Here is a 12084-nt window from a genome sequence, read left to right as displayed (position 1 = left end):
CCAACCATTTCACAGCGGTGCAAAAAATGTTCCCAGTTGTTAAAAATTTGAGGAACCAGTTTCATGGCAAAATTCCTTGAGCAATTCCCTGGAGACTTGTTCCCCTTAGATTACTTTTAGGACCTTTTCTCTTTTAATATTTTTATTGTGTTTTTAGAGACAGGCAAATCCCCTTCACAGACTTGGGGAGCTTCTCCAACAAATACATATACATATCAAATAAGACAAAAGGACAACAAAAAAGCACTAAACAAAAACAATAGGTACAGGTTGTAACAAAGTCTATGTTATTAGCTCTTCTAATATCTGGTGTCCGGTTACAGGTCTGAGACTAATTTCCCTATTTAGTTATATATGTGAAGTTGGTTGTAGTGCTGGGATGTACATTTTTTTTTAAATGTGTTTGAACGTGTTGTCTTTTTTTATTTACTTGACAGGTTTAGAAGTGGAAGCCGTCTTATAGATGGAGTCCCTTACTAAGCCGGGGCTTATCGTTAGCCACAAATACAGCTAGTGCTAACCCCCAATTACTACCCCGGTACCCATCGCCACATGTAGCAGACAGGTGGGAGATTTGCGGCGCAGGGGTGGGAGACAAGGGGGGGGGGGGTGTAAATCAGTGTCCCCGTCATTATGTTAGGGTAGCGGGGTTACAATCAGATGGGGCCCGGGCTCCTTTGTACAGTTCTTATATCATATTTCCCGCTGGAGCTGTGATCTCGGCTGCCAGCGGGAAATATAAACATCTGTTCTCCAAAGCCGTTTCGCCATCTCCGGGCCGCCTTACATTTACGCTGTTTTGGACGACTTGTGACTTTTTGTGTGACTTTCGCACTTGATAAATCCCTGACTACTGCAAAGTAAAAATAACATTTACTTTCGTACTTTCGTAGGCTCTTTTGTAGCTTTTTGCTTATAGCCAAAACTCAAAGACAAAAGACTTTTTGTACAACTTTTATAAGCAAAAAAAGCTCTAAATCCCCTGATAAATCTCCCCATGATCTATACACAATGTAACTTCAAGAATGACAAATAAACAAGAAAAGACTTATAAATTGTTAATAAATATCTCCACCTATATGTCTGGACCCATATGCATTAGGGACTATATAACGACCCTATGTACAATGTTTAAACATTTCACAGTTTCCCACCTCCTGGACACTCTGTACAATATTTACTATATTCACATGTTCCTCCTCCTGGAAATATTTACAATGGGGCACAGTAAGGCACAAGGATTGCTGACCAGAGTTTGACATAAACTAAAATGTCTGCCACCCCTCAAATTGGAATATTGATATAGTTTGGTTTACATTCTGTTTGCACCCCATACATTGATTATACCAGCTGAGCCCCCCTACTGATTTCTCGGTATAACATTTCCCACATTCTGAATATGAAAATGGCTTCTCCCGTGTGAGTTCTTTCATGTTAAACAAGATCTGATTTCTGAGTAAAACATTTTCCACATTCTGAACATGAAAATGGCTTCTCTCCTGTGTGAGCTCTCTGATGTTGAACAACATATGATTTTTAAGTAAAACATTTTCCATACTCAACATGAAAATGGCTTCTCCCCTGTGTGAATTCTCTGATGTTTAACAAGAATTGATTCATGAGTAAAACATATTCCACATTCTAAACATGAAAATGGCTTCTCCCCTGTAAGAGCTTTTTGATGCTCAACACTTCTGGTACTATTATCTTGCTTAACATCCTGTGATAAATGAGTAGACAGGACCTGTATATAAGGACTTGATTTGTGAGAAAAACATTTCCCACCTTTTGAACATGAATATGGTTTCTCCCCTGTGTGATTTCTTTGATGATTAACAAGACTTGATTTCTCAGTAAAACATTTCCCACACTCTGCACATGAAAATGGTTTCTCCCCTGTGTGAGTTCTTTGATGATTAACAAGATGGGATTTCTGAGTAAAACATTTCCCACACTCTGCACATGAAAATGGTTTCTCCCCTGTGTGAGTTTGTTTATGTTTAACAAGATTTGATTTCTTAGTAAAACATTTCCCACACTCTGCACATGAAAATGGTTTCTCCCCTGTGTGAGTTCTAAAATGATTAACAAGATTTGATTTTACAGTAAAACATTTTCCACACACTGCACATGAAAATGGCTTCTCCCCTCTGTGAACTCTTTGATGATTAACAAAATTTGATTTACAAATAAAATATTTCCCACATTCTGCACATAAAAACGGCTTCTTCACTGTGTGAGTTCTTTGATGTACAGCAAGATGTGATTGCTGAGTAAAACATTTTCCACATTCTGAGCATGAAAATGGTTTCTCCCCTGTGTGAGTTCTTTGATGTTGAATAAGATTTGTTTTCACAGGAAAACATTTCCCACATTCTGAACATGAAAATGGCTTCTCTCCTGTGTGAGTTCTTTGATGTCTAACAAGATGTGATTTATAAGTAAAACATTTCCCACACTCTAAACATGACAATGACTTTTCCCCTGTATTAGCTTTTTGATGTCCAACATCCCTTCTGTGACCTTTCTGTGATGAGTGAGAAGACAGGACCTGTATATAAGGATGAGATGACAGATCTTGGCTGTGAAGGGCTGAGGGTGTATCTGGGATAATGGAATGTTCTTCATATGTATCTTGTGTGATATCATCATCTGCTTTATAATCTGAAGATATAAGATTCTCCTCTGATCTCCTGGTAAAAGAATCTGCAGACAATAACAGAGATTTTATTATTAGTATTAACCCTTTAACGACCCAGGAAATTAAAGCTTTTGTGTTTTCATTTTTTCCTCCTCTCCTCATAGCCATAACTCTTATTTTTCCATCTACATTGCATTTTAGAGCTTGTTTTTTGTGGGACCGATCTTATATTGTATTATCTGTGCATTAAAATATAAGTCCGGTCCATACGATCACAGGAATATCGGACCATAGACAGGCTGTATCAATAGCAGAGTCCCGGCAGTGACAGAGTCCTAGCAATCATGTTATGTGCTGTAAAATTGACTTGTTCTCCTCATAGATCAGGTTGGTGCGATCGGTATGTATAACATAGTGTTATCTTTTACTCCGTTTTTATTAAAATTTAAACTGATTTTACTAAAAAGTGAGTAAAGAGACGCACAGAGTGAGGACAGCTGCATAACACAGTCAGTGACTACAGACACAATACAACCTAAACTGGGAACCTTAAAGGGGTACTCTGCCCACAGACATCTTATCCCCTATCTAAAGGGGATAAGCACCCAGGCAGCACCCAGCGTTCTGAAATTTTTTTTTAGAATGCTTTGTTTGGGTAGCAGTGGTTGTGACGTCATGTCATGCCCCCTTGTGGTCACATCACGTCCTCTCCATTCATGTCTATGGGAGGGGGCGTCACATCTCCGGCTGCCCAAACCTAGGGTGCTAAACATACTGTTTAGAATGCAAAGTGCTGCACGCTGATCGCAGGGGTCCCAGCTGCAGGACCCCCACATTCAGACATCTTATCCCCTATCCTTTGTGATAAGATGTCTGTGGGCGGAGTAACACTTTAAACTTCAGCAGGTAACACCTCCTGAGCCACCACGGATAACACATCATCAAAATACCCATCAGCACTGGAGACCACGGGGACCTGCGTGACCACAGAGGAAATATACCATGATAGGATAATCCTAATCATAGCTTTGTCTTTGTGGAACTCTGGGGATGAAGAAAGCCCACCCAATATCTGTCCCTAGCAGGACCCCAAGTGTTTCCTCACCAGGTTTGGCATGATCCGAGCAAAGGGCCCAATAAAGACACATCCCCTCCCTCCTACTATAATCCTCTTCCACGGAAAGGGGGGGGGGGGGTGTCCTGAGCTGCATTGGTTTGATCCTTTCAGATGATCCAGGAGGCCACAATCTCATCTTGTATAATATCGGAGAGTCAATATAAAGGAGTATACAGCAGAAAAGACTGACAGGACACAGGGCTTAAAGGGGTACTCCAGTGGAACACAATTTTATTTAAATGACCCGGTCCCCAAAAGTTTAACAGGTTTCTTAATTACTTTTATTTAGAAATCTTAACCTTTCCAGTACTTATAAGCTGCTGTATGCTCCAGAGGATATCTGTGTAGTTCTTTTCAGTCTGACCACAGTGTTCTCTGCTGCCACCTCTGTCCAGGTCAGGAACTGTCCAGAGCAGAAGCAAATCCTCATAGCGAACCTCTCCTGCTCTGACCAGTTTCTGACTTGGACAGAGGTGTCAACAGAGAGCAGTGTAATTAGGCTGAAAGAACTGCACAACTTTATCTGCAGGATACGACAGCGGATAAGTACTGGAAGGATTAACATTTTTAAATAAAAGTAATTTACAATTCTGAATAATGTTCTAGCACGGAGTACCCCTTTAAAACATTTCATAAATAATTATTATAGTCTGTTACTGAGAATCTGTGACTGTTCTCTGCATTTAGTGGTCACTACTCACCTGGGTGGTTACCTGTAGAAATGTCCTCCATATACTGCTCATCACTGCTCACATCTGTCTCTTCTTCTTCCTTTATGTCTGTAGTATTACTATATATCAGATCTTTCCCTGTAGGAATGTCCTCCTTATACTGCTCATCACCGCTCACATCTGTCTCTTCTTCTTCTTTTACTATTATGTTGAAAGCATTAATATAGTTCACATCTTTCCCTGTAGGAAGGTCCTCTTTATACTGCTCATCACCGCTCACATCTGTCTCTGGAGCATTAATATTGTTTGGATCTTCACCCTGATTCATAAGATGTGGAAGAAATATTTTATACTGTATAATGTCCCAGCAGTGTCACCTTTCCAGTCATCCCCAGACCCCTCCATTACTGTATAATGTCCCAGCATTCCCAGCAGTGTCACCTCTCCAGTCATCACCAGACCCCTTCATTACTGTATAATGTCCCAGCAGTGTCACCTCTCCAGTCATCACCCGACCCCTCCATTACTGTATAATGTCCCAGCAGTGTCACCTTTCCAGTCATCCCCAGACCCCTCCATTACTGTATAATGTCCCAGCAGTGTCACCTCTCCAGTCATCACCAGACCCCTCCATTACTGTATAATGTCCCAGCAGTGTCACCTCTCCAGTCATCACCAGACCCCTCCATTACTGTATAATGTCCCAGCATTCCCAGCAGTGTCACCTCTCCAGTCATCACCAGACCCCTCCATTACTGTATAATGTCCCAGCATTCCCAGCAGTGTCACCTCTCCAGTCATTACCAGACCCCTCCATTACTGTATAATGTCCCAGCAGTGTCACCTCTCCAGTCATCACCAGACCCCTCCATTACTGTATAATGTCCCAGCAGTGTCACCTCTCCAGTCATCACCAGACCCCTCCATTACTGTGTAATGTCTCAGCAGTGTCACCTCTCCAGTCATCATCAGACCCCTCCATTACTGTATAATGTCCCAGCAGTGTCACCTCTCCAGTCATCACCAGACCCCTCCATTACTGTATAATGTCCCAGCAGTGTCACCTCTCCAATCATCACCAGACCCCTCCATTACTGTATAATGTCCCAGCAGTGTCACCTCTCCAGTCATCACCAGACCCCTCCATTACTGTATAATGTCCCAGCAGTGTCACCTCTCCAGTCATCACCAGACCCCTCCATTACTGTATAATGTCCCAGCAGGGTCACCTCTCCAGTCATCACCAGACCCCTCCATTACTGTGTACTGTCCCAGCAGTGTCACCTCTCCAGTCATCACCAGACCCCTCCATTACTGTATAATGTCCCAGCAGTGTCACCTCTCCAGTCATCACCAGACCCCTCCATTACTGTGTACTGTCCCAGCAGGGTCACCTCTCCAGTCATCACCAGACCCCTTCATTACTGTGTAATGTCTCAGCAGTGTCACCTCTCCAGTCATCACCAGACCCCTCCATTACTGTATAATGTCCCAGCAGTGTCACCTCTCCAGTCATCACCAGACCCCTTCATTACTGTGTAATGTCTCAGCAGTGTCACCTCTCCAGTCATCACCAGACCCCTCCATTACTGTATAATGTCCCAGCAGTGTCACCTCTCCAGTCATCACCAGACCCCTCCATTACTGTATAATGTCCCAGCAGGGTCACCTCTCTAATCATCACCAGACCTTTCCATTACTGTATAATGTCCCAGCAGGGTCACCTCTCCAGTCATCACCAGACCCCTCCATTACTATATAATGTCCCAGCAGTGTCACCTCTCCAGTCATCACCAGACCTCTCCATTACTGTATAATGTCCCAGCAGTCTCACCTCTCTAATCATCACCAGACCTTTTCATTACTGTATAATGTCCCAGCAGGGTCACCTCTCCAGTCATCACCAGACCCCTCCATTACTGTATAATGTCCCAGCAGTGTCACCTCTCCAGTCATCACCAGACCCCTCCATTACTGTATAATGTCCCAGCAGTGTCACCTCTCTAATCATCACCAGACCCTTCCATTACTGTATAATGTCCCAGCAGGGTCACCTCTCCAGTCATCACCAGACCCCTCCATTACTGTATAATGTCCCAGCAGTGTCACCTCTCCAGTCATCACCAGACCCCTCCATTACTGTATAATGTCCCAGCAGTGTCACCTCTCCAGTCATCACCAGACCCCTCCATTACTGTATAATGTCCCAGCAGTGTCACCTCTCCAGTCATCACCAGACCCCTCCATTACTGTATAATGTCCCAGCAGTGTCACCTCTCCAGTCATCACCAGACTCCTCCATTACTGTATAATGTCCCAGCAGTGTCACCTCTCCAGTCATCACCAGACCCCTCCATTACTGTATAATGTCCCAGCATTCCCAGCAGTGTCACCTATCCAGTCATCACCAGACCCCTCCATTACTGTATAATATCCCAGCAGTGTCACCTCTCTAGTCATCACCAGACCCCCCCATTACTGTATAATGTCCCAGCAGGGTCACCTCTCCAGTCATCACCAGACCCCTCCATTACTGTATAATATCCCAGCAGTGTCACCTCTCCAGTCATCACCAGACCCCTCCATTACTGTATAATGTCCCAGCAGTGTCACCTCTCCAGTCATCACCAGACCCCTCCATTACTGTATAATGTCCCAGCAGTGTCACCTCTCCAGTCATCACCAGACCCCTCCATTACTGTATAATGTCCCAGCAGTGTCACCTCTCCAGTCATCACCAGACCCCTCCATTACTGTATAATGTCCCAGCAGTGTCACCTCACCAGTCATCACCAGACCCCTCCATTACTGTATAATGTCCCAGCAGTGTCACTTCTCCAGTCATCACCAGACCCCTCCATTACTGTATAATGTCCCAGCAGTGTCACCTCTCCAGTCATCACCAGACCCCTCCATTACTGTATAATGTCCCAGCAGTGTCACCTCTCCAGTCATCACCAGACCCCTCCATTACTGTATAATGTCCAGCAGTGTCACCTCTCCAGTCATCACCGGACCCCTCCATTACTGTATAATATCCCAGCAGTGTCACCTCTCCAGTCATCACCAGACCCCTCCATTACTGTATAATATCCCAGCAGTGTCACCTCTCCAGTCATCACCAGACCCCTCCATTACTGTATAATGTCCCAGCAGTGTCACCTCTCCAGTCATCACCAGACCCCTCCATTACTGTATAATGTCCCAGCAGTGTCACCTCTCCAGTCATCACCAGACCCCTCCATTACTGTATAATGTCCCAGCAGTGTCACCTCTCCAGTCATCACCAGACCCCTCCATTACTGTATAATGTCCAGCAGTGTCACCTCTCCAGTCATCACCGGACCCCTCCATTACTATATAATGTCCCAGCAGGGTCACCTCTCCAGTCATCACCAGACCCCTCCATTACTGTATAATGTCCAAGCAGTGTCACCTCTCCAGTCATCACCAGACCCCTCCATTACTGTATAATGTCCCAGCAGTGTCACCTCTCCAGTCATCACCAGACCCCTCCATTACTGTATAATGTCCCAGCATTCCCAGCAGTGTCACCTCTCCAGTCATCACCAGACCCCTCCATTACTGTATAATGTCCCAGCAGTGTCACCTCTCCAGTCATCACCAGACCCCTCCATTACTGTATAATGTCCCAGCAGGGTCACCTCTCCAGTCATCCCCAGACCCCTCCATTACTGTATAATGTCCCAGCAGTGTCACCTCTCCAGTCATCCCCAGACCCCTCCATTACTGTATAATGTCCCAGCAGTGTCACCTCTCCAGTCATCACCAGACCCCTCCATTACTGTATAATGTCCCAGCAGTGTCACCTCTCCAGTCATCACCAGACCCCTCCATTACTGTATAATGTCCCAGCAGTGTCACCTCTCCAGTCATCACCAGATCCCTCCATTACTGTATAATGTCCCAGCAGTGTCACCTCTCCAGTCATCACCAGACCCCTCCATTACTGTATAATGTCCCAGCATTCCCAGCAGTGTCACCTCTCCAGTCATCACCAGACCCCTCCATTACTGTATAATGTCCCAGCAGGGTCACCTCTCCAGTCATCACCAGACCCCTCCATTACTGTATAATGTCCCAGCAGGGTCACCTGTCCAGTCATCACCAGACCCCTCCATTTACTGTATAATGTCCCAGCAGTGTCACCTCTCCAGTCATCACCAGACCCCTCCATTACTGTTTAATGTCCCAGCATTCCCAGCAGTGTCACCTCTCCAGTCATCACCAGACCCCTCCATTACTGTATAATGTCCCAGCAGGGTCACCTCTCCAGTCATCACCAGACCCCTCCATTACTGTATAATGTCCAAGCAGTGTCACCTCTCCAGTCATCACCAGACCCCTCCATTACTGTATAATGTCCCAGCAGTGTCACCTCTCCAGTCATCACCAGACCCCTCCATTACTGTATAATGTCCCAGCATTCCCAGCAGTGTCACCTCTCCAGTCATCACCAGACCCCTCCATTACTGTATAATGTCCCAGCAGTGTCACCTCTCCAGTCATCACCAGACCCCTCCATTACTGTATAATGTCCCAGCAGGGTCACCTCTCCAGTCATCCCCAGACCCCTCCATTACTGTATAATGTCCCAGCAGTGTCACCTCTCCAGTCATCCCCAGACCCCTCCATTACTGTATAATGTCCCAGCAGTGTCACCTCTCCAGTCATCACCAGACCCCTCCATTACTGTATAATGTCCCAGCAGTGTCACCTCTCCAGTCATCACCAGACCCCTCCATTACTGTATAATGTCCCAGCAGTGTCACCTCTCCAGTCATCACCAGATCCCTCCATTACTGTATAATGTCCCAGCAGTGTCACCTCTCCAGTCATCACCAGACCCCTCCATTACTGTATAATGTCCCAGCATTCCCAGCAGTGTCACCTCTCCAGTCATCACCAGACCCCTCCATTACTGTATAATGTCCCAGCAGGGTCACCTCTCCAGTCATCACCAGACCCCTCCATTACTGTATAATGTCCCAGCAGGGTCACCTGTCCAGTCATCACCAGACCCCTCCATTTACTGTATAATGTCCCAGCAGTGTCACCTCTCCAGTCATCACCAGACCCCTCCATTACTGTTTAATGTCCCAGCATTCCCAGCAGTGTCACCTCTCCAGTCATCACCAGACCCCTCCATTACTGTATAATGTCCCAGCAGGGTCACCTCTCCAGTCATCACCAGACCCCTCCATTACTGTATAATGTCCCAGCAGTGTCACCTCTCTAATCATCACCAGACCCCTCCATTACTGTATAATGTCCCAGCAGTGTCACCTCTCCAGTCATCACCAGACCCCTCCATTACTGTATAATGTCCCAGCAGTGTCACCTCTCCAGTCATCACCAGACCCCTCCATTACTGTATAATGTCCCAGCAGTGTCACCTCTCTAATCATCACCAGACCCTTCCATTACTGTATAATGTCCCAGCAGTGTCACCTCTCCAGTCATCACCAGACCCCTCCATTACTGTATAATGTCCCAGCAGGGTCACCTCTCCAGTCATCACCAGACCCCTCCATTACTGTATAATGTCCCAGCAGTGTCACCTCTCCAGTCATCACCAGACTCCTCCATTACTGTATAATGTCCCAGCAGTGTCACCTCTCCAGTCATCACCAGACCCCTCAATTACTGTATAATGTCCCAGCAGTGTCACCTCTCCAGTCATCACCAGACCCCTCCATTACTGTATAATGTCCCAGCAGTGTCACCTCTCTAATCATCACCAGACCCTTCCATTACTGTATTATGTCCCAGCAGGGTCACCTCTCCAGTCATCACCAGACCCCTCCATTACTGTATAATATCCCAGCAGTGTCACCTCTCCAGTCATCACCAGACCCCTCCATTACTGTATAATGTCCCAGCAGGGTCACCTCTCCAGTCATCACCAGATCCCTCCATTACTGTATAATGTCCCAGCAGTGTCACCTCTCCAGTCATCACCAGACCCCTCCATTACTGTATAATGTACCAGCAGTGTCACCTCTCCAGTCATCACCAGACCCCTCCATTACTGTATAATGTCCCAGCAGTGTCACCTCTCCAGTCATCACCAGACCCCTCCATTACTGTATAATGTCCCAGCAGTGTCACCTCTCCAGTCATCACCAGACCCCTCCATTACTATATAATGTCCCAGCAGTGTCACCTCTCCAGTCATCACCAGACCCCTCCATTACTGTATAATGTCCCAGCAGTGTCACCTCTCCAGTCATCACCAGACTCCTCCATTACTGTATAATGTCCCAGCATTCCCAGCAGTGTCACCTCTCCAGTCATCACCAGACCCCTCCATTACTGTATAATGTCCCAGCAGTGTCACCTCTCCAGTCATCACCAGACCCCTCCATTACTGTATAATGTCCCAGCAGTGTCACCTCTCCAGTCATCACCAGACCCCTCCATTACTGTATAATGTCCCAGCAGTGTCACCTCTCCAGTCATCACCAGACCCCTCCATTACTGTATAATGTCCCAGCAGGGTCACCTCTCCAGTCATCACCAGACCCCTCCATTACTGTATAATGTCCCAGCAGTGTCACCTCTCCAGTCATCACCAGACCCCTCCATTACTGTATAATGTCCCAGCAGTGTCACCTCTCCAGTCATCACCAGACCCCTCCATTACTGTATAATGTCCCAGCAGTGTCACCTCTCCAGTCATCACCAGACCCCTCCATTACTGTATAATGTCCCAGCAGTGTCACCTCTCCAGTCATCACCAGACCCCTCCATTACTGTATAATGTCCCAGCAGGGTCACCTGTCCAGTCATCACCAGACCCCTCCATTTACTGTATAATGTCCCAGCAGTGTCACCTCTCCAGCCATCACCAGACCCCTCCATTACTGTATAATGTCCCAGCAGTGTCACCTCTCCAGTCATCACCAGACCCCTCCATTACTGTATAATGTCCCAGCAGTGTCACCTCTCCAGTCATCACCAGACCCCTCCATTACTGTATAATGTCCCAGCAGTGTCACCTCTCCAGTCATCACCAGACCCCTCCATTACTGTATAATGTCCCAGCAGTGTCACCTCTCCAGTCATCACCAGACCCCTCCATTACTGTATAATGTCCCAGCAGGGTCACCTCTCCAGTCATCACCAGACCCCTCCATTACTATATAATGTCCCAGCAGGGTCATCTCTCCAGTCATCACCAGACCCCTCCATTACTGTATAATGTCCCAGCAGGGTCACCTCTCCAGTCAGCAGCTCCATCATCTTGTTGATGAGTTCTCGGATCTTCTGTTCATCCATTTCCTCATGTATCAGGGAGTGAGGTGGGGGCCCCGGGATTGGGCTCAGGGTTCTTCCCCATCCTTCACACACAGGGGCCCGACAGCGCCCACTAGAGGACTTCTTCACTACTGTGTAATCCTGTGTATGGAGAGACACATTAATATCACTACATACACTCCCAGAATCCCTCACCTCTCCAGTCATATCCATCTGTTATTACATAGATAAGAATGAGGTCATGTGACATCACTTCCAGAATCCCTCACCTCTCCAGTCATATCCATCTGTTATTCCATAGATAAGAATGAGGTCATGTGACATCACTCCCAGAATCCCTCACCTCTCCAGTCATATCCATCTGTTATTACATA

General features: G+C 46.4%; 1 protein-coding gene across 1 annotated transcript in view; it reads right to left on the bottom strand.

Moving 5' to 3' along the window:
• Positions 1-11847, bottom strand: part of LOC130344230 (oocyte zinc finger protein XlCOF6-like) — a 117656-nt gene extending 105809 nt beyond the window's left edge. The window contains exons 1-3 of the mRNA XM_056554400.1: positions 11672-11847; positions 4460-4748; positions 1786-2706 (exon numbers count right to left, since the gene is read on the bottom strand). Of these exons, the coding sequence (XP_056410375.1) occupies positions 1786-2706; positions 4460-4748; positions 11672-11731 (1270 nt within the window). The 5' untranslated portion in view covers positions 11732-11847. The remainder of the gene's footprint in view (positions 1-1785; positions 2707-4459; positions 4749-11671) is intronic.
• Positions 11848-12084: the final 237 nt, after the last annotated feature.

Source organism: Hyla sarda, unplaced genomic scaffold (genome assembly GCF_029499605.1).
Source record: "Hyla sarda isolate aHylSar1 unplaced genomic scaffold, aHylSar1.hap1 scaffold_707, whole genome shotgun sequence".
Taxonomy (NCBI): domain Eukaryota; kingdom Metazoa; phylum Chordata; class Amphibia; order Anura; family Hylidae; genus Hyla; species Hyla sarda.
Note: the sequence above shows the minus strand (reverse complement) of the source record. Positions and strands in the feature narration are given on the sequence as shown.